Source organism: Cheilinus undulatus, linkage group 2, assembly GCF_018320785.1.
Source record: "Cheilinus undulatus linkage group 2, ASM1832078v1, whole genome shotgun sequence".
Classification (NCBI taxonomy): Eukaryota; Metazoa; Chordata; class Actinopteri; order Labriformes; family Labridae; genus Cheilinus; species Cheilinus undulatus.
In genome coordinates, this window is record NC_054866.1 from 44,749,456 (window position 1) to 44,773,368 (window position 23,913).

At 39.4% G+C, this 23,913-nt stretch overlaps 1 protein-coding gene across 1 annotated transcript; it reads right to left on the minus strand.

Moving 5' to 3' along the window:
- Positions 1-4,163: 4,163 nt before the first annotated feature.
- On the minus strand, positions 4,164-23,217 carry LOC121517000 (glucoside xylosyltransferase 1-like). Its single transcript, XM_041798481.1, is given in 7 exon segments — positions 4,164-5,399; positions 10,981-11,153; positions 11,307-11,430; positions 11,942-12,193; positions 12,282-12,337; positions 12,340-12,412; positions 23,179-23,217. Coding segments are annotated over 7 exon segments (876 nt in total). The 3' UTR covers positions 4,164-5,240.
- Positions 23,218-23,913: the final 696 nt, after the last annotated feature.

Sequence of the window (23,913 nt, forward strand, 5' to 3'; positions counted from 1 at the left end):
GCCAGAAAATGAGATAGATATTTTTAGTTTTAGTCTTAGTTTAAGTCTTTAAATGAAATGAATTTTAGTTTTAGTCATATTTTAGTTGTTTCTATCCTTTTTAGTATTAGTCTAGTTTTTGTCATGGAAAAAAAGAATGCCGAAGAACATTTTTAGTCATGGTTTCAGTCTTTGAAGTTAACACTGAATAAATGAAACTGAGACAACAACTTTTCTGGAAATATAGTGAATAACAGAATAATTGCAAAAAGAGGCAAAAATGGGTGAAAAAGATGCAAAGATGGCTTAAATACAGCAAAAAGTGGAAAGAAGGACAAAAAGTGGCAAAAAGATTTTGCAAAAATGGCAAAAGGCCACTAGGCAAAAAGTTGCAAAAAAATGTTGCCTGGATGAGCAAAAAGAAATGGGCCAAAAATGGCAAAAAAAAAGCAAATATGGGCAAAAAGTGGATAAAAAAGTGGCAGAAATTGTTAAAAAGGGGCAAAATTTGGATAAAAGTGGCAAAAAAAATTGTGGCAACAAGATGTGGCAATAAGGGATGGAAAAAGTGTTAAAACTGGTTAAAAAGTACCACTAATAAATCATTCTAACATCAGGATTAGTGCTTGACACACTTTTCAGCTCCAAAATGAGGCAACTGTTAGCTAGGATGCTAGCATCAATGCTAAGGAACACACATGCACTGATTTAATCCATAATTCAGAAGGAGAGCCCATGCTTTGGTTTTTCAGGGGCCCAACCAGTCTGACTACAGTAAAGTGAATGAGTATATTTTCTGCACAAACCTATTTAATGGACTTTCCACTTACAGTGTTTCCAGCTTACAAAGGAAATGGTGAATGCAGTGTATGCATCACTTTAGCATCCAGTCCAAGTGATAGTGCACTCACGATGAAGAACTCCATAAAGTTCTCTACACAGGACTGTTTACACCATGTAAACAGCATGTTGATGACTTTGCAATTCCTAATATTGCAAAATCCTTTCTTAGTGACCATTTCCACTCTTTGTTTGGCTATTTGCCTCTGACTGTTTTAACGTATGCCCAGGCTTTAGATTGTTATTGAACATCACAGAGACCAAGTGGTGTAAGCAATAACATGAATAATCCATTGGCAGACTGAGAGAGAGTGAGACCTCAATCACCATTAAACTCAGAAGGAGAGAAACCAGACAGTAGCAGCGCTCACCGTTCGCCCTAAAAACTGAATGTGCTCTACATATTGGAGCTGTAAACATCTATCTTACTGAGTGTCGGGCTTGAAGGTGATCAATAATATCACTGAGCATTTCTCTGTAAACGTAGATCACCTCACAGGAGGAATAAATCAACCCACGGCAAACTGAAATGCATGCTCGCTTAACCTTTTTGTAAATGGGAAAAGAAATAATGCAGGCTTGTTTCACAGAGGTTCTCTATTAAATCATGAACCAAAGCCAACTTCCTTATGGCCTGCAGCAAATCATCCAAAAGTGAGTAGGAGGAATCTGACCTCAGGTTTGGACTGACCTACCACTTAAACCCTTACATTTCCAGGAAAGCTACACATTCCTATACTGTTGCTTTTGGTGCAATAAACAAATTAACTGGCTACCATACAGACCTTTAAGAACCATTACTGTACTTGGTTTCTACTTATGAAACCTAAAACAGGATGATTCCTTCTTATAATACTGAAAACGTTTCCCTCGCTCACTCACATTCTTTGTAATTGCTCTGCAAGAAAAATGAATCTATCAGCTTCTTAGAAAAGAGGCCATTCCAAATTCATCATGCAGATCTCTTGCTTATTCTGAGCACGTCTGTCAATCTGCCTGTGAAATGAAGAGCCAGAGGCTACTGACCCAGACACATCAGCTCCTTTTTGGGCATCTTAACAACACTTTCTGAAGTCTTTGCACTCACACATTAATATTCCTTTTTGCAGCTTGCTGCTGCCTCCTAGGACATGGCTTTAGCCCCGTCTTTGTGTACTTTGAGTGGGCAACAACTACAGTTATGCAAAGTGGTAATGATAGCTGGAGCCAAATGCTTAATAAGAATATGAAATGAGTTGTAAGGCTGAGAGAGTGCACTCAAAATTAAACCTTGAAGAATCTGAGGCAATAATCCCAAACACTAGAATCTAATTCCCCTTATCAAGGACACTGCAGTAGTTCTTTAATTTTTTGGCAATATTTCGGGTCACAAATACTGTTTATTCACTTCAAGACTAACAGGATATGAGCAATGCAAAGCAGATAGACTGGCCTGATTCCTTTTCTGTCATCAGGTGGATCCATCTTACAAAGCTGAAATGTTTGGGCCAATCAGTGTTGTTTGAAGAGAGAAAGGCTCTAAAGGGTGTGGTTGAGTTGTGCTGCAAACCTGTAAACAATGGCTGCTGGTGAAGAGATTAGCCTGGATGCAGCTATAGCAGCAGTTTTTTTAAACCGTGTCTTTATAGTCCTATCTTTGTGCACTGGGGCACAGTCATGTTGGAATAGAAAAGGGCTAACCCAAAACTACTGCCACAAAACTGGAAGCATAACATTGTACAAAATGTCTTGGTATGCTGAAGCATTAAGCTTGCTCTTCACTGGAGATAAGGGGCCTAGTCCAAACCCTGGAAAACAGCCCTATACCCACAGAAATTACTGGGCGCTGCATAGACTTAACTTAAGGGCCCTCCTTGGACCTGATGTAATAATATCAATGCATTAAGGACAAACAATACTTTTGGCACGTTATTGGTATAAACAGGTATGAAAAGTTTTTGCTGCTTTTTATTGTTGATATATCAGCTGTACAAACAAAAATGTTTGTGGAATTTCAGGCTGCACACATGAACCTAACTCAGCAGAAGTCTTATTCTTCGTTCACCCTCATTCCTTCAATTTTAAAGATTTTTAAGGACTGAATTTTGTTGATTTTTGTTTGGCCTTAAACTTTAAATTGTGTGTTTTACGGTCTAAGGTTTTATGACTGAGCAACATCTAAATATCAATAATAATATCAGTATCTGCTAAGTTGATTTGTATATAATGGCAGATTGGATATTGTCAAAAATCCAACATTGTGCATCCATACTCTGCATTGATTAGTATCATTTAACTACCTTTTAGGACTTTAACTTGTCTCCACAGCCAGGCTCAGATCAGCTTTGGAGCTGATTGATAATGGTTTGCTAATAGGTCATTAATGAGGTCAAAAGCACCTCCTATTTGACTAGTATCCCAACTTTTATTCAGGTCCTGGCATGGCTGTACAAAGTCTGTTTCTAACTGTAATCCTTCTAAAAACAGTGCACTTTTAAAGGAGAAAAGAAAAAAGTGCATTTTGTTGCTTTAATAAGTCGTAAGTATTTTTGTTAAAATATTTTTACTATCATTTAGGATGGACCATGCCAGCTTTCTTGGACCCCCTAATGTGGCTGGGCCCCAGAAAGCTTTCCCCTTTATCCCCCTTATCAGCCAGATTTAGACTCACCCCTATGACTGCCAAAGCACAATTCTTCACTCCAGGGAACACTCCACAGTTCAGTGCCGGTGTGCTTTATATCACTCCATCTGACACTTGGCATTGGTTATGTGATGTGAGGCTTGCGTGCAGCTGCTAGGCCATGGAAAGCCATTCCATGAAGCTCCCATCGCAGTTATCGTGCTTACATTAATGCCAGTGGAGGTTCAGAAGTCCAGTTATCTTCTGCTTTGTGGCTGAGCTGCTGTTGTTCCTAAATGCTTCCCCTTTCTAATAACATCACTGACAGTTGACTGTGGAATATCAAGCAGGGGTGACATTTCACAAACCTTCTTATTGCAAAGGTAGCATCCATTACAGACTGAAGTCTCTTGCCCATTTAGTATCACAAATGACTGCAGGGCTAGGTGCCTGATTTTCTACACCTGTGGCAGCAGGTCTGATTGAAACACCTGAATTCACTAATTAGCATGTGTGGCCAAAGATTTTTCTCCATTTTAACTATCTCCCATGCAACTGATATGTGAAGTCTATCTGGTTTATCAGGCTAACAGGATGTTGTTCACCAAAGCAAATACTTTATAGCTTATTTGGATGTAAAGGCTAAGTTCAGCCTTATCACAAGCATGCATTTGTAAAAGCATTCCTTCAAATAACATCACAGGCAACCTTATACATTATTTTAAATAAAGGATTTATTCCCATTCATTTTTTGTACATTTAAATGTCAATGCTGGCTTTCGGTAAGATGGATAATAATAGACTGTGTTACAATCATTTATAGTGCAAATTTATGATTAATCATTCTGGAAGCAGATTTAATGGCTCTATAGATGTACATCTTGTTCCAGTCATAGTAAAATGTGTTACTTTACTGAAATGACTCTAGTAATACAAAGAACAGTAAACAATGCTTTGACAACTCCCAAACCTGAGTTTACGACACAATAGTCTCAGGTTACATTATAAAAGAAGACATAAAAGTGCTCCCTGTCACACGGATGTCCAACAACAATAAATACTGATCATTCACTTAAGACATCTCAACTAACAAGTACCTTACAATATCAACATCCATGTCCCATGATATACTGCTGTGAAAAACCACCCGTACAAATCCTGTACAAAAACTTATATTAAAACTCTAATAAAATACTTTACCCAGCATCAAGATTTCCCCCCAAAATACCACAAAAACATCTGATCATTGTTTCACTTTAAAGTGGGTTCTCGTAAGATCAAACGACCTTGATTGTCTTGACTATTTAAAAGGGCAGGTTCACAAAGAGTTCATTGTTGTCAGTGACAGCGCCATGACAAGCAAATCCTCTTCTATTGCTATTTACAAAGCATGCTGCTTGCTCTAACACCCATCAAGGGGTCGTTCTACATGCAGTCTGCTCTTGTTTTGCACCTGATTGTAAAAATGGATGCATTCAACTCTCTTTAGTTGGTGCAAAAGCAACATAATCCTGTCAGGAATCAGACCTCAAGCGTCTTTCTTATTAGCTATGAGGTCCAAATTCTCTATGTATTTTGCTTCACAGTGAGAGGATGTCTATGACCTGATTGTGTGTTCATCGGACATATTCCAACAAAAAAAGAAAAATTTCCACTGATTACCCACTTCATCCTCCACAGGCTTGATATGTACTTGGTAAACAGAAAATGCTTCACTGTTAATGTGAGTCATTTTTTCATTCATCTCCACTGGAGTGTGTAAAATCCTCCACACCCAGAGAAACATCAGACACTAATTACAGAATGAGCGATGTCCTGATCATCTCTGTGGGGCATCTTTTTGAACAGACATGATACTTTCTTTCAACTTCTTAGTAAACAGATGACTGGCTCTGCCACAGTACGTATTTTTTGTGCTTTTCAGTGATTCCTCCAGGGGCTGAAGCAGTGTGGTCTCCATGTCCTCACCAAACTGATACTGTGACGGAGAGAGAAACACAGAAGTCATGAATATCTGTGCATTTACATTCAAAAGTCTCTGGCATCTAATTTCAGCACTTTCTCCTCCTGACATTACTCTACAGAGACATGAAGTGTGTGTTTTTACACCTGTTACCTCCGTTGACAGCCATCATGGGGCAATAAGAGCTGCATTCAGATCACACAAATGAAGTGCCACATTTGTCACTGTCGGTTCAAGGCAATAAAGCTCTGCATTTAATTCATATCTGTCAATTTGGAGTGTTTGAATTTTGAATATCTATTACCACAACTATACAGACTGGGCTCAGTGAGGCGTGACAGCGCTGTGAGAGCTACAGCTGCAGCGGTGCTGATATGCTTCATTACAGTCTGGTTTTGTGGCCTCAAGTGAAAAGCAAAGATAAAACTTCCAGCTCTTCGTCCAGTAAACATTAGCATCCAATATTTTTGTCATATACAGATTAGAGGTAGAGTTTAAAAAAAGAACAGGCACTGTGCAAACATTTGGTTCCAAAACTTTCAATTTATCAACCAAAAACCAATCTAGAAGAAAAACACACAACTGAGGAAAAATCCAGCAATGTGGGCTAGAGATGTCATGACACCATAATTCTGAATTTTGATAGGATATTGATGACAAATGAGATCTCCTGGATGCCCAAAACTGGCTAATGCATTTCATTTTTGACAAGGTATTTGAGATAGGTGCATAGCATGCAGACAGAGGTACCTCTTGTGCATTAAACAAAATCCTAAAGTTCCTTAACGCTTATGCCAAGGTCTGGGTGTATTTCTAACTTCTTTAGAGTGTAACTGCTGTGAAACAGTCAAGACATAACATTTTTTCTCTGTATCACCGCTCTGTTTTAGCAACAGATCAGTGGAGCTCACTCTCATTTGATTGGCCCTCGCTGCATGCTCCCTTTCTTACAACAATCTTTGCATCTTTGACCTGAAATACAAATGTACAAGTTTTTTTCCTCAGAACTTTAGTACTTTTGGTACCATGGAACTTACAACTATTTAACAGATATTGTAATGTTTAAAGCACATTAGGGAGGGATGCATGGTTTTAGATTTTTGCTGGTACAGCTGATATTTACAAAATAATTTAAGAGATACTGACATCGATCATGATACTTAAATGTAGTACAGACCTAAAACTTCAGTTTTAGGATGAACAAATTAGCTAATTTCAGTCCCTTAAACAGACTTTAAAGTGTAACAATGGTGATGAATAAAGAAAAAGGCTTCAGCCGACATAGGTCTGCTGGTCTAGCATAAACTCCTGTAACTTATTTGTTTATATGGCCAAAATTTACAGTTGACGTGCAGTTCTGTAGCCAAAATATCACTTGTAAATATTGGCATTCCCTATCAGCAGTTCCTAAACTGGCAGGTAGGGACATATACCTTTAACCATTTTTCCCTCTATACGAATCAGTTTTCATAGCGTGCAACCAAGTTCTTTTCAATTATGTAACAAAAGAATCAGAAATAACATGTATTTGAAAGGTATCAGAACTTTTTACAAGATTTTGAATAAACACAGGAGTAAATTTATAACAAATAGGAAATATGAGAATGATAAATTTATAAAAAGGCCTGGACATAACTCAGCACAACTCTGTGTGCTTTTATATGTGTGCTTAAGTGAAGGCACACATGAAGAGGAGGGGAGACTAAGGCAGCTTGTCTTAAATCAATCAGTCAGGGATTGTGTTGATCGGGTTTCCAAAATTTTTAGCCTTTGACCCCAAAATGACAATGCCAGAAATGCAACCTGATACTAATATTCTCTTCTACTGTTGGCTTATTCTAATGGCAACTAGCAAACAGCTTCCAAAGACACTTAAGCCAATGTCTGTCAGTAGGACTATTTTATAACCACATGCTGAGCTTCAAAATGAGAGTAAAAGGTCACCTGAATACTGTTTTACTAATTAATGACTACTTAAACAAATGTCTATATCAATTTCTCCAAAAGGTTCTTAGCTTCCAGGGAAAACTTTTACAGTGGAAACAAAGCTTCTGAAAATAAAGATGCCATCTGATTGTTTTACTACAGTAGACCTTTCTTTTATTTCTCCAGTAAATTAAGACGAAATCATTATTTTAAAGCATCTCATTTGACTCCCGTTTGTCCAAGCATCGGGTTACTCAAAGTCCACTTTCTTTATGGTCTTTCATATACTGCAGCAGGCAATAAAGCACCATTAACAGCCTCCTATCGATTTTTATGTGGATGCTGCTGGTGTGCTGTCCACACAGCCATCATGATGTCTCAAACTAGCATCAGCACTAAAAATTTTACAACTCTTCTGTGGGCTTGGCTGGGTAATGGTAGTGCCCTTTATTGCGAGCTCCTCTGCTGGCTGGGAGAGCCTGCCTTGGGAGCTGGGGCTGACTAAGGAGCTCTTGGTGGGATGGAAATGAGTGTTTCCTTCAGAATTGCCTGCTCCAGGCTTTAGGATGCTGTTCTCGAAGGACTGAGTGGGAACAAAGTAGGAGGGGGCCTGAGGAGCTGGAGCAACAGGAAGCACAGATAAAAGCTTCAACAAAATATAGTAACAGAAGATGAAAAGTTCCTCGATAGAACCAGGTTCTTTAAAAATATGTGTACTACAAAGACCACTATCATATTATTAAATATTTAATAAAAGCATTGTTTCAAGGCAATGATAAAGCTCAGCTCACTTCCACCTTGTTCATTCAGTTGGAGTCTGGCATGTGCTGCCATGGATTCAGTATGTGTATTTGTGCTGTCTGAGAGACTGATGGGAGCATGCGGGCCGAGTGCCCCATAATGAAGCCTGCTCGTTTACCTAATGGCTGAGAACATTGCCCGCGCTGATAGTGGCCGGGCCGGGCCCTGTGGCGGTAATGGATGGAGACGAGCTAATGAAGCTTCCCCTGCTCCCTCGATTGCTGCCTACATGTTGACCGGTGTGCTGAAATCAACAAGAGCAGATCGAAGGCGAGCAGCCATCCAGCAGAGAGAGAGGTCTCCTGCTGACATACTCGCTCACTGATGCTGGATATGTATGGGATTTTTGGGATCTAAAAAGCTCAGTCAGAAGTATAGTGAACTTTCTTATTCAAAGGATTTTCTTTTATTCGCTGGCATGCATTGCTGATGCTCTTAGAGAGCTGTACAAACTAAAACATGTCACTTGTTATGACTGAGAATCATATGAGTGTGCTTTTGTTACTTTTATCATCATACTGCTGCCTTTGGTATGTTTTTTTGGTTGCAGTAAGCTGCTACAATCAAAAAAACATTGTTATTCTCATTAATCTACACTCAGTACCCAACCATGACAAAGTACACAACTATTCTGTGCAAGTTATTTGTTTATTTTACTGAGTTGTCTTGAGTTTTTTGGATCAGAATAAGAAAGAGGAACTCTTAAGGGTGTCAAACTAAGGCCTCACTCAGTTGAACCTCTGAGCCTGTTTCAGACTGGGAGTGTGACACGTGTGACCATGACACGCCTGGATTTTCAATTTGGTTGCATGTTAACAAGTCAGGGCTTTCAGACTGCCTGCATGTGCACCGTGTCTTGCGCACCTAATATGCACAGCTCAGGCATGGAGAGTTTAGAAATTCGAAGTCTCGCCTATTTTTTCCGTGCACCGCGTGCGGCTATGGACCATATTAGACAGGAAAATGATAAAAGGAGAGCCATATCTACATTGCTGTAGCACATATGCACACAGAATATGTTTACAATGTGTTTCTTGATAACCCTGAGGAAGGCCACAAGTGTAAATATGCCTGTTTGATGAAGTTGTTCTCAGAAGATCTACTTTTAGTGAGACTTTCTGTCTCCACACTGGTAGAATATGTCACAGGAAAGTCAAACACAGTAAGTGCTTTTCTGGTTTGTGCTTTTCAAATTAAAAGCCCGGTTTAGCATTTCTGTAGAGAAACTCCTTCCACTTGTACAGAACGCTCTTGTTTTGAATAGTTTCTGATCTACTTCCTCTACACACTGAATCAGGTAGCTTGGTAGCTTGGTGGATTTATTCAGGTAAAACTTGTGAAGTACAGGGCTTTGAGAGCAGGAAGACTGGGCTGACAGGCAGTAAACTTGACCTGTGTGAAAGCCGCACTGGCAGGAGCCAGAGCAGACATGCTACGCAAGCAGCAAAACACGCTCCCAGTCTGAAACGGGCTATAGAACAGGGTCATCAGCTACATTTGTACAGGGGCAAGATTTTGTTTTGACAGACACTGTTGGGGTCATAAATGAACTAAATAAAATAATTATTTTGGTCAAATTAACATATTACAGCTATATAACAGCCCCTACTGCCTATACTATAACCAGCCACAAGGAGATATTTTAGCTCCGTATTTCTGAGGTTTCTGTGTTGTTTATCACTAGGTTTGACACTATATGCTGTGTCCTGATTGGTGAGAAACTCATGCTGGAAATAAGACCTTTCTTTCAAAACTGCACTCTCCAAGAGCCTTCGGTGGAAAATTAATACAACAGAACTGCAGATTAGGACTTCAATGACAAGCATGTGTATCATGTCTACTAGTGATGGCTGACAGGGCTACTTATGTGAGATTTCCCTTGGCTGGCTGCACACTGCTTTAGAAATGTTAAATTTTCACTGAAGGCATAAACAGACACACAGCCCTCACCAGTTGTTCTAGCAAAGAGAAATCAGGCTGTCACATTGAACCAAGAGGAGGAAATCAAAGGATTTCAGGGTTCAGTACTCCACTGAAAAGATTTTTTAGCCAGTCCCACATACACCAACCTTCTACATGGTTACTTACAATAACATCTAGTCCACATGTGCTAACCAGAGCATACATTATTACACAGCCCAGAAGTCTTGGGATGAATTATTCTTTATAGTTATTGAATCGTATCATCAGATTAGAGGAAAAACAAAAACATCCTTAATTTTTGCAAGTTACTTAGCTTATCTTATGATCCTGAACAATCTCTGAATTAGAAAGAGAAAGCAGAAATGCCATTTTAGATAGATTAGTTTTGTCAACGATACTTGGTCATTACAGCAGTGACTTTGTTGAGATGACTCAACAATAGAGATGGAGAGGTGTACACCTTTTTGACATGGTCTGTTTTACAGCCCACCATGCAATGTAACATAAACATACAATCTTCAGTAGATATTCTGGTGATCAGGGCAGGGCTGAGCTGATTTGTCACATTAGGGAGAGCTGAGACAGAATGACGGAAATGTTTAACAGACTATTGATTAAGCTCTGCTGGATGGAAACATCCATGAGAGAAAAGCAATGGCCTGGAGTGTCTATTGATAATGTAAAGACTGGTAAATGTTTCTCCAAATACTCTGACCTACCCTCACAATCTGCATCAAAAGAAACAGAGACCTGTAGTAGCAGAGTCAATAAAAATGATCCCTCTGCAGAGGGGAAAAAAAAGCCCCTTTGCGATTACTTCTATAGGTTATGTCTGAAAGAATAAATAAATTAAACTCAGGAGAAACTTTTGGTTGTTGTAAAAATAAGATCCCATGAGATGGGACTGCCAAATTCTGAAAATTCTGAGTACAGAGGCTATCTCTACCTTTTGGATGGCTTCGTAGACAGCTCGGAAAGCTGGCTGCTTATCATCATGGTAAACTCCCCTGTTACCATGGAGAATGAAGACACCTTCTTGTTCAGCCTGGTGACAGTTGCTGCCGTATATACAGTGGTCTGGACGGTAGTTCCACTGGCAAGGGAACACATAAAGGCTTTCTGTAAACCACAGATACATAATGGGTGAAAAGGACAATAAAACCATTGGAATGATCAGAAAATATTTGATTTATTTTTTATTTCCATATCACTTCATGTCTCTCAATACAGCATTCCTGACTAAAACAATGCTGTGTGGTTGGTTACACAAACCTGGGTTTTGGTTGAATATGATATTTAGAAGGTCCTGATCCCCCCATGTGATATTGAGTTTATACTTCTGGAGAAGGGGCATCAGAATTTCTTCCCACTTCAGTGCAACTGCTGTCATGTCATTCTAGAGGACAAAAATGCATTCATAAAGAGGAGATTCTTTAAAATTTGAATCTGTGAAACAATAACATTACGGGTTAAAAATCCTTTCTTAACCTCTCTGATCAACTCAAAGAAACTGCTCAGTTTCCTTGAAGAATATGTTCACTGTAACTGTTTGGAAAGAACTACAACAGTGACCTCAGCTGGTCAATCTTGGTGGTACAATTATTCCTGAAACCTCTCTGCATTTCTACTTTTATTTTGCACACAATAAACTAAATTTTATACAAAAACTCAGAATATCTTGATTTTTTAAAGAATTTTCCCAGTGGTTTGGGGTTTTTCTTTGCATTAACATGCAAAATTCACAGATTGACAGAGGCCACATCAGAGTACTTTCTTAGAACTTTCAGTCTAAAGTAAGTTCTGATCTGTATTTAGTGTTTTAATAACAATCATTATACACTGATGTATTAAACTTGAAGATGAAGCACATTTTTTGGTACACAAAGAAATAATTCACCTGCAGTTACCTTAAAATATTTCCCCCTGAGGCGTGTCATGTTCATGAGCATGACTCCTGAGTTGATGCCTGTCTTGCCGTAGTAAGGGTGGCGGGCAAAACGGTTATACCAGCCGATGCGAGGCTCCTCATGCTCTGGAGCCATGGCAGCTAACTGGCTCGAATTAAACTGAGAAAGAAGGGACCAGATGACCTCAACTGGTTGCAGGAAAAGGATATCCGTGTCCACATAGAGCAAAGAATCCACCTCCTTCAAGATCAACTGAAAACAGATATAAACTTGTAAGCAAAATTTGCACATATGTAGCTAGAATTAAAATAACAGATAACTTATGTTATTCTAGACATACAGGCAGGAAAAGCCTCTGGGAGGCACAAGGTTTGAAGAGTTTCTTCCACTCTTTGCATTCTCTTCAGGAAAAGTGATGGGATAGATGGTGAAGTTAAACTTGGTCCGAACTATCCTGGGCCATGATTCCAACTTAAAGAAAAGGGAAACATAAACAATGTCAGTTCATTGAAAGAACAACACATATTTGAACCTAGGCTTCCCTTCAAATGCACCATTAACACGACAACTGCCAGGGTGTCCACACACCTAAAACTACCAGAGGGTAAAATTTAAACATTATAGGAGTGTATTGACTTTCGAAAAGAGTGCTGATTAAGAGAAGCAAGGACAAAGATTAACTACAGAACGAGAACTGGATCACTGTTGGATGATGATCCATCACATCCAAAATCCTCTTGGGACTGATTGCTCAGTCCTAAAATGTCCCCAACATCAGATTCTTGTTTACTCAGTAACATGAGCACTAAAGACGCTTCACAGTAAACAATAGTTTATGACTTACTGATTTCAAAATGTACTCAGCAAAGTAGAAGTATATGAAAAAAACTTCTCAATTACAGTAATCTGAGTAAAAGAGAACAGCTATTTTCCACCCCTGCTGTCATGACAGGGCCACTCTAACAGGCACGACTAGTTTATTACTACCATGGAAACGTCAGATGTTACGTTAAAGATTGTTGCCTCCGCCAAGGAGGTAATGTGATTAGGTGGGTTTGTTAGTTAGTTAGTTTGTTAGTAGTTTGTTTGTTAGTTTGTTTGTTAGCAGCATAACTCAAAAAGTTATGGATGGATTTTGATTACATTTTCAGGAAATGTCAGAAATGGCATAAGGAAGAACTGATTAGATTTTGGGACTGATCCGGATCACCATCTGGATCCAGGAACCTTTTAAAGGTTTCTTTACTATTGGGAGATAGGGCTAATGGCCGAGGTCTGTGCTGTTACCACTTTACACCAGGAGATGGTGGACATGAGTAACTTCAATCCCAGCAGCATTTTGGGTGTGTTTCTGTTCAAAGTTTTGGAGTTTATAGAGTTTGAAAGACACACGCCTGGTCGAGGAGACGAGTCGGAGCGTAACAGAGAAAAAGTCAGTGAATTGTAGTGAGAATACCCACAATACTGGGAGGAATAGAGGAATATTCACCCTCTGCCATGACTTCCAGTCATACAGTAAGACCATGGATAAGACTGTCAGTGCATCTGTTGGCACTGGCGGGCAATGCTTCCACCATGACAGTCCACCCGTAGCGAAGCCAATGCTTTGCCTTACCATGTTTCCACCCCACCAGGGAGGGAGTAATCGGCAAATGCCGTGGTGGGGGGCACGTTGGGATGGGTTCAGGAATTTTTTAAAGGATTCTTCACTATTGGGAGATAGGGCTAATAGCGGAAGTCTGAGGTCTCTAAGTGCTTTTCTAGTTATGTAATGCAGAGGGAACTGCTACTCAAAGCTGCCCCTCTGTTGCTGTATCAGTGTCTCAAGTTGCGAGACATCTGAAAAGTAATAAAAATACGGGACTACCCTACACTAAGCAGGACATCTGGCCACTCTGCATGCATTTGGCACTTCACTTGTTTCAATAACTCTTAAACTGACACATAGCTTTGTGCTTAAAAAGTGAGTTTCACTATCTCAATATGCATTCAAAGGCTTGGCTTGTACAGAATATAAGTAGTACAGACAGCACTGCCAAGCTCTGCCATCTTCACTGCTTAATTCTTGATTTAACTAAGTACTCTGTTCAATAAAACTGCACTTCAAAAGGTATATTTACTATGCAGATAACTGACCTTTTGTTTTCATTCATAATTCTCTCATCATGAGGGAGAAATGCTCTAAAGAAAGGCACTTCCTTGGTGTCACTGGAAGCGGTCATACACACTAGTGTCACTTCCAGCACAATCAGGAAGTGCCTTTTTCAGTGCATTTTTCATTGTGGAAAATCTATGGTTTAAAACAAAATTTTGGTTTTCTTTTCGATAAATACACTCGATATGGTGTGCTGTTTAATAGGACAGAGTTCTAAATTCAAAATAAAAAGTAAAGTGGGTGTGGCTGAGCAGTGCTGGTACTCGTCATATTATGTTAGACTTGAGGTGAGACTGGCTATCAGCTGATCACAGCTGGGGTATGACTTATGAAGTAATGCTAGGCTTCATCAGTTTTAGACAGAATGAGCTAACTATTTTTGCTCATATTGCAAATGTGATGTCATTTGCTTTGTTTTAGGGCTGTATCATTTTTATGACAGTCATTTTGATTAAGAAAAACACATAAAAACACTATGAGGATTTTTGTAAGCCATTATAACAAAATAACACGTTTGCATAATGTGCATAAAATCTCAAGAAATATTGCTACTTCTGCTATTTGAAAATTGCAGCAGGCCATATTGTGGTTTAATCTAATTTCCAATTCATTTCCCAGCCCTAGGTAGGGCTGAATCTTTGTTTTCTTAGCAGTTAACTGGTGGTTACTGTGTTAATTGACATTAGTGCTCTACAAAGCACAGTGGGTTGAGCAGCTGCTACACCAGGTGCTATAACAAACAATAAAAATCTAATCTTTATGGGTAGATCTCACCTGTAGTATTCAGCAGTATCAGCAGCAGGAAACCAAATGACTCTAATAATAACCAAAATAACTCCTAATAATCTGCATGATAATCTGCATGACGGGATAAGAATTGCCCTTTACTTCTTTAACATTTGTGTTTTTCTGGGTCAGTGTTTTCTCAGTGTTAATCTTCTGTATATGTTTAAGGATGCTAAAAGGCCTGCATCAAAAAACGGAGGAGAAAAACAAGGATGCTGACCCACTTTAATAAAGCACAGACTTGCCTGATTCAGATAATTGTTAAAAACTTTGTTGGATAACATCATCCCAGAGTTCTGCTCAATTTTAATGGAATGATGAATTGGGCTCTGGCTTGTCATTTTAACAGCCATATGGCTACCACTCAGGAATTAATTAATTTCGTTTATATCTCTGGAAAGGTAGCCTTGGCCTAAACTAAAACAAACTGACATAAGAATACAGCAGACACCGAGCCTTAAGATCTCCCTGCTGTTCTCCTCCTGAGCCTCTCTAGTTTCTGTCTGCAAACACATTTACATACATTTCTAACGTTTCACACATAATCACTGTGCAAGCCCTGCTTATGGTTTGATACACAATTTCATATGCCGCAGAATATCCCCAGGGAGTGATGGAGTTTTTTTTTTTTTTTTATCCCTCTCACTCAAACATATGGGTGGAGATTGGTGCAAGTTTATGAATCTGAATAATCTGATTGTTGGAGTATCACTGTCAGGAATCAGTGAAGGCAAATTTTGAATGCAACTTTCTTCTGTGTCCTCGATTCAAAAAAAACAAATCTGAAACTGTCCCCACATGGGGCAAGTGTGAACGATGTACATTATCTCACTACTCTGCAGTCTGCTCTCTTGGCTGCCTCATCAAACAATGCCATTATCCCGGATCAGCATGTGCTACATGGGTAGATAAGAACTAGTAAATTATACAGCAGTTATATACACCCACAGACAGACAGTAAATTGTCCCCAGCAGCTGCATTAAATCAGAGCCTCTCAACAGAGCTTTGGTTTTACCTCCTATATCAACACTTTGCAGCTTGAGGACTCACCGTCCTTTTAAAGCACCTCTCACTCATCCTCTGTGGAGTTTTCAGATGTCCTGCAGCACACATTACCAAACAGCACAGAGTACGGACGAACTCCTTATTCTAATTATGCAAATGAACATACTTTATTTTGAGATTGAATGCTGATGGTGAACTTTTCTGTTTTTGGTAAAACTTGATTCTGCTCGCTTGGAAGGTCAGCTTCTTTTTTCATTAAATGCCCGGCCTTGAGGTATCACCGACTGAGTATAATCACTATTCTGCATTAATATGCTGATCAAATGCCGGGTTTCAGGCGTAGACGTGGCTTTTCATCCTCCCCTGCCTGCCCCCACATTTCCCATCAAATATTTAACATCAAATATGCACGAGCATCATCAATGCAGTTTTTGGGCTCACTGTACCTGCTACAGGGTTACTTCCTCGCATTGCACAGAGAATCTTGCATCCTGACTGCCCATTTAAGCATGAAGGGATAGCTCTGGTGGTTCCGCCTGGCTGCAGACATCATCTACAATCTGTTTGGGTCGAGGTGTTATGCATTGTAAATGCACTCAGCGGAGGGAAATTACCTCGTGCTGAAGAATGCTTGCCACACAGCCCATCATCTATTCTCCCTGTGAAAACATGAAAAGTCCATATAATGACCTTCTCTTTGGAAGAAAATGGGTTATATCTCTGCAGAAGGAGCTACTACCAGTTGAGCTAAAGAGCTATAATGGCATCCAGTAAGTTATCCGCCTTTCTATAGGTCTCTCGTGTCTCACTTCATTTTTTCTGAAGAAGCATGAAGATAAAAACATTTTCCAGCATGCTTTGCATGAAAACTACATCTCTGTTGCTGTCCTGTAGTGATTTTGATGCAGTCAGAACAAGCGCATCAAACCTCCCAGCATCACTGTCATACCCATAATCACAGTAAAGAATGTCCTCTCAGCTATCACTTCTTATAAGAACTGTGCAAAGAAAACTTTGTCAACCATGCCAAAATGGCTTAACAGAGTTAAAATTCTCATTTAAAAACACATTTCGAGGCTTCCTTAAAACTAACACAATATCCAAAACAAGTAGACACGATTAAACATCTAAAAACCGAGGTTTTAAAACAATAATGCCAATACTCATTTTCATATTTCAAGCCCTCAGACAGATCATCAGGTCTCATTCATACTATGTTAGACACAGTTACAAGCTCCAGTAAACCCCGCACTGCTCCAAGATTTGTACTTCACAAACTCCCGGCACACACAAATCTCTGGGCAGTGATAACTGTCATCCTGAAGGTCAAGGTTTTCAATAGCCTGTCTTCAGAATCTGAGATAGCCAAGGTATGAGGAGATGGAGAGAGAAAAAGAAAAAATGATTAGAGTGGAATCTGGCATTTTCTGGATGAATGCACTTTGGCACTCAGAGGCTGATTGTGAGTGACACTCTATGACCAGTCCCAGGCTTTCTGAGCATCTGTGCTGCCACAGACAGAAGGGGGAGTGGAAGAGGTGGGACGGTCTAGGTTGTGTTATCATGTGGCTGTTATTCCCCCCACTGAATAACTTACAGCTTGAAGATTACATTGGACAACAGTGTACAGAGAGAATAAAGCAATGTTGGCATTTCTTCCTTTCCTCACAGAAGGGATTTAACACACCCCTGGCAGCCATATTGGATCTCCTTAGTACTCAGCGTCAGTGGATTTTAACAGCTGATTGTGTAAACTTACATGTATTAGGGTGATATACCTTTTCATCTGTGTGATGGGACTCTGTGCTGCCTTACTGTTAACTTGGCCCTAATTAGCCTATCACATGAGAGCAATCTGAGGTGAGGCTGTCTGCCTGGCCCCCATCTTGCTCTTTGGCTCACGCAACCACATCCTGGTCTCCTTGCTTCCTACAGTGCAGGCATGGAGCTATGCTGTTTAAATGTAAAATTATCACACCTTTCAGATTTGATGCTCTACCTGTTCTTAGCAGGAAAGGACAGCAGCTAATTACATTTACTCATATTACTATTATTCAGTAATGTTTTTGAGCACTTTTGTACATTTTGAAGTCATTACATTTACCAGCATCTAAACTGCACCCACTGCGATTTTGGGGGATATGGGTGGAGTTCCCCATTGGCCCTTGGACAGAGTGTTTAGACGTGTTAAGTTGTATTTGGATGTTGCCTGTTGTACAGTGATCCCTGCCGGGGTTCTTCTGGTCATGTTCTGGTGGATTGTGGTTGTTTTTGGTGTGAGACACATTTGCACCACGAGTGAAGTTATCCACTGAGTTTGAGTCTGTGACTTTTGGTGCTCCTTAAATGGGACATATTATGCTAAATTCACGTTATAACATGTTTCTAACAAATATATGAGCCTCTGCCCTGTCAACAATCCCCTCAAGTACTAGAAAAATCCATTCCCACCCCCCACCCCCTTCCTCCAACTTTCAGAAAATGCGTGCTGAAACAAGCCATTCTCAGATTTTCCCCTTATGATGTAATGTGGGGAGTTAGCACCACCCCCAGGTTCGGTTGGCCGTCCCTGCTTGGAAAAAAGTTCCTCCCTCCTCAGGGGAGCCACATCCTTTTCCTTAGAGGGGCGAGGTCAGGGGTGGAGAAACAATATTCAGGGTTCCCGCGGGGTCTTGAAAACTCTAAAAATGTCTAAAATTCGGAACTTTAAATTTAAGGCCTTAAAAAGTCTTAAAAAACGCCCAGATTTTCATCCAAGGTCTTAAATTTAATTGAGTCAAGTCTTAATTTTTTACTTTTGTTCATTCCCGTTGGAGAAGCGTTGGCTGTATAAAATACACTGAGTAAAACGCCGTGATCAGAAGTTGATTCTGTGTTGTCTGTCTTTCTGAGGGGCTCAGATAGCTACCGGTGTTGGTGGGTGTTGATTAAACTACAAATCCCATGATGACTGCCGGCCAGTTTGCAACCTTTTGCAACATGTTTATGACTCCTGCCCGTTCAGGTTTACGTCTGCTGCTTGCCGTAGAAAACATGGGTAAGTGTGTTTTCAGTGAGTCGTGGCTTGAAATCAGCGATTTTTTATGATGGTTGGAAGCGGTCCCCAGCAATCGACATGAAGCTCACTGTAAACTTTGCAGGAGGACCATTCAGTTAGGGACCTTGGGTGTGAAAGCGCTCGAGTCTCACTCCAAGGCAGAGAAACACCAGCTTGCCATAAAAAGCCTTCAGCGGGCTCAAGCCATCACCCAGTTTTGTTCACCACCCCCGCCGTCTTCATCAGTGCCCGGTCCCTCTGGACTCCAGCGCAGTGTCACTACCACTTTGGCTAACGACCTTCGAGCTAAATTTGGATGCAGTGAAACATCAAAATCCGAGGTGCTTTGTATTCTTCACTCAGTTACAAAGCATCTGTCATATAACAGTAGTAGTGATATTAGCAACATCTTCCAGGCAATGTTTCCTGAATCGAATATGGCCTTCAAGTGCCCCCAAAGATAGAAATCAAGAGGGGAGAGATCTAGGGATCTGGGAGGCCACTCCACATAAAAAAAATGTACTTTATTCATTTTTCTATGTATGGAAACTTATGGCCAACCCTGTATAGACATATATTAGTGTTGTGTTGGGAAGGTTACTTGGGTTAAGAAGGTAACTGTTTTAATTGTTATCTGTTTTATGCTGAATTAATTTAATGTTTTTTGTTTGTTTGTTTGTTTAATCTTCAATAACTAAATGAATAAAAATAAAAGGTTTTGAATTTCTGGGATGATTTGAACGTTTCTGGTAATGTGTCGTGTTGGTCTAAAATTTTATTCATGATGGTCTCAAAAGGTCTTTAAAAGGTCTTAAATTTAACTTACTGAAACCTGCAAGAACCCTGAATATTAACTTGTCTTAAAAGGGTAAGATATGTCCCCTTTAAGGAAGCATAGTACATATTCTTCATCTGCTTTGTTCTTGCCAGAGGAGACCCACCTTACCACACATTTTCAAGAGTTTTTGCAGCTCTGTCATTTTGTAGAATATTTAAAATACTCAAACGTTTAACTGTATGTAATGTAGACCCATTTAGACATGTTTTAAGAGCTGAAATACATTCTTTATGAGCTTAATTAACATTGGGATTTTTTTCTTGGTATTTTACTGTTTTTATAGCCTGAACAAACTGGTTGGATATCTATTTTCTTGTTCTAGCCAATAAGGAAATATAATATTTAACTTTACAACTCATCAGTAGCTACTTCGTACACGATACTGGCAGTAAACTTCAAATCAAATACTTTTTACTTGATTTACAGACCGGTGCTTTTGCTCATACTTGAGTACATTTTAACCAGAGTAACGTTACTTTTACTTGAGTACAATAGTTGTGTACTTTTTCCACCTCTGGTTCTCAGATAATGTTTCCAGGTGACTATTTTCATCAACATTTGAACAACATTTGAAAGGCAAATTAACCTACAAGTCAAAAGGTCAGAAAAAAGTCAATACCGACTACAATTTATTCACAATTCTCTGAAGTGAAACCATGTAAATTGGTTTGCAGAATTTGGCTAGCATTAGCAGTGCTAGCACCACTAGCATTCTGCCTTGAGGTGTCTTTGATTATAATTTGGTGCTAGAAAATTAAAGACTGTTGATTTGATTGAGTGATTTTACATTTCAGTAGTGTGTATCTTTTTTCTTTTTTTACTTTCTTAGGTTGATCTGCAAAGAATTTTTTTTTTTTTGCAGCAGTGATAATTTTTTCTTAACCTGTAAAATGGTGGGTGAAATCACATACATTTGGTACATTTATGTTTGTATGTGTATTGATTATTTTCTTTAAGTACAGTCCTGCTTATGGCTCTCATTGTCCTTCCAGTTTCTGAGAGCCAACGGTGATGCTCTGGTTCCCTCCTTCCTCTACATCCCTGGATCTTGATTATTTTCTGCATCAGAATGTGATGGTGACTGTCCTGTGTAATTGGTGATTCTCTGTGGAATCCCTCTCACCCACTGTCAGCCCATCTTACCACTGGTAAGCCTCTGATTAGGTCTCCCTGTCTAAGAACTGCGTTTCTAATACATTTTAATAGTATCCAGTTTTACAATAATGTTTATTTTACTCTTTAAACCTGGAACCACATCTCCTGGGAGCCTGTTAATCGTACCATCTGATTTAAATAACTCCCTGGGTGAAATTCTCAAGGTGGCTCTGCCTGGCTCCTCTTGGTTATGTACTAAGGTTGTACCATCTGATATTAATTCATCCCTAACACATGCAAAGCACCACAAAGACTAAGTGACAACTTTGTTATCTTAAATGATTCTATTAGACATGGGGAAATTAATTTGTTGCGAACTAATTTAATTGGTTTTGTGTTATCATGATGTTAGTGTGTGTAATTTGTCTGCTAATATCTGTCTGAACACATCAGATTTTCACACATGCCAGTTAAGGCTGCCAATTTAAAGTAAACACAAGAAAATTTAGCTTCAATAGAAGGATAGGTGCTGAGTGAAGACACACCTCGTCCCAGTTAAACCCACTGGTAAGTTACATAACAGCACTGCAACCTTCTAAAAACCCCAGACTCTGTTTGCATGATCTGATACTACTTACCTTGTCATATAGTCACTATTTACACCCACTTTTACAGCAGAAATAAACATCTTTACAGTCTGGTAACTGGTAATGATAGCTCATGTCTTTAGTGCCACACAGTAATTGTGATTCATTCATTCATTCACAAAGTTTTCCTGGCTCAGAATGAGGCAGAGCACTATACTGGAAAGTACATTTAAAAAGTAAACAATGCATACTAAATGGGTAGAAACCAGTGTTATTTTACAGACTAAAACTATGACTAAAAATGATTTCCTGTGAGGAAGACAAGACTAAAGGTTGGCTCAGACTTCAGGATTTTTTTTGTCTTTCACAGTGGCGCCGTGTCATACTATGCAGTGAAAAACTTTTCCCGTCTTGGACAAGAGCTGGTCCACACCACAAGTGTGTCCCGACTGCCCGTCATATGCTGGTGTCACCACTGTCTCTGCGATTGTGTGTGAGTTCAGAGGTCATTGAGGGGGCGGGTCAAAGAGAGTGACTCAGACTTCTGCTTCAACAGAAATTCTCTTTGTGATGTTAGCGATCTTTTGCTGTGAAAAGAAGAAAATAGAAAACAAGAAAAAATTATGGACTCATCACAATGTATCAAGGGGAGAAAAGTATGCACCAGCTCTCCTTAAAGTAAAACTTGAGGTATTCAGGTTTTACATCAAGAAAATTTGTCCATTTAACCCCACCAATACCCACAGCTTTACTGTAACCTTGCATAGCAGAAAGATTCACTCATTTCTGTGTTTCTCACTGGCAAATCTATCTTGCAAAACTCCCATCTGAACCATTTGGGCCCAGTTCGAAAGTGACAGGACCATCTGGCATGCCTGGTTAGCTTCACTGTGTGTGCACATAAAACACCAGGGGGAGAACAATTTGGGACTTTCATTTACTAATGTCACTAGTAAATGTTGACTGACAGACAAGGAGCAAATGCTCTCCTATTGGTTTTTGACGTCAAGTCAGGGTGTCAAACTAGACGATGATGCAAGGGAAATTCTTGCATGAGACATGGTCATCTCAACGTCTTTGATGCATCATTATTTATGTCACACTACAGGAGCATTTGTCGTTCCAGACACTCATAAATTAATTGAAAAGCTACAATGATGCTGTTGAGACAAAATCTGTTTTCCTATCTGAGCCGGCCTTAAGACTTGCTAAAAATGATAAATATAATGGTATTGTTAATAATTCAAATGCTTTCAAATGGTAGGTCTTATGGGCATAAAGAGAATTTAATTTGTGTCAGTAACTTCATCAGTGTAAAATATTGATAATGCCTTAATACACTTAGAGTTGTCCCGATTCCGATACCAGTATCAGAAATACGTCCGATACTGCTAAAAATGCAGGTATTAGTACACAAGTTTATGCACTGATCTAACACCTTTGGGTTAAACTTTATATTTTGTTCTATTTAGCCATGCTCAATGTTAGCACTATAAACCGGAAATCTGGTGCATGCCCAAGCTACTGTTTTTTTTTAGAGCAGGGAAGAAGAACCAAAGGGAAGAAGAACCAAAGGACCCACTGCAGCAGCAGAGAATGGTGGCTGCATAACATTTTTTCGCTAAATGTGATTGTTAAAATACCTTCCAGACCGACGCTGTCGTACATGACAAGATGTGGCACAGTTTATCCAAAGTTAAATAACTTTTGAACCATAAATCATTGCCTCTTACTTGTTTATCCTCTTGAAGGTAGCCGTTGTGCCTACCCATTGGCGCTATTGATGCCCATGAATCCCTTGGGGCAGCATTTTCAGCGAGCCTGGAACTCATGAAACTTCAGTTTTGAATATGAGGAATGTGTTTGTAATTTAGTGACATAAAATAGATGAAACGGAGTCAGAACTTCAATTTTCAACCCAAGCTCTACTTGGCTTATACTACTTCTGTTCCAAAGGTATCATCGTCTGTTTGTCTTTCCACCAAGCGATAGAAAAGTGTTGATAGTGGTATTGTTAAGGGCTAGGATGGAGAAGGAGCGATGCTGTTCTAGAAAATACAACCAAATCCTGAAATTGAAAAATCCTTGAAGAGTCATGATTTCAGACCAGGCTGACAAGTCTTTATGGCCCTTATTTAAGTTATGAAAAGCTGAAAAGTCCAGATAATAGAATCTATTACTTTGACTTATTTTGTTTCCCAAATGAAGACACTGGTGAGAACTTCTTCTTTGTCCATGTGGGTTTAAAAAAGGTGTGTTTAGAGCACCAGTTGGCTAAATGTTAGAGCAGACGCCCTTATAGAGAGACTATATAGCTGCCCATCTAATAAAGACAACAAGCCAGAAAATAGTCTTGCAAATAGGTTCTTCGAAATGCAAAAAGGATTCAAGCATTTAAAAAATGAATTATCTTGATTAACATTCGTAATTAAACAAAATTTTATTGTTTGACAGTCATTATTCTGCAT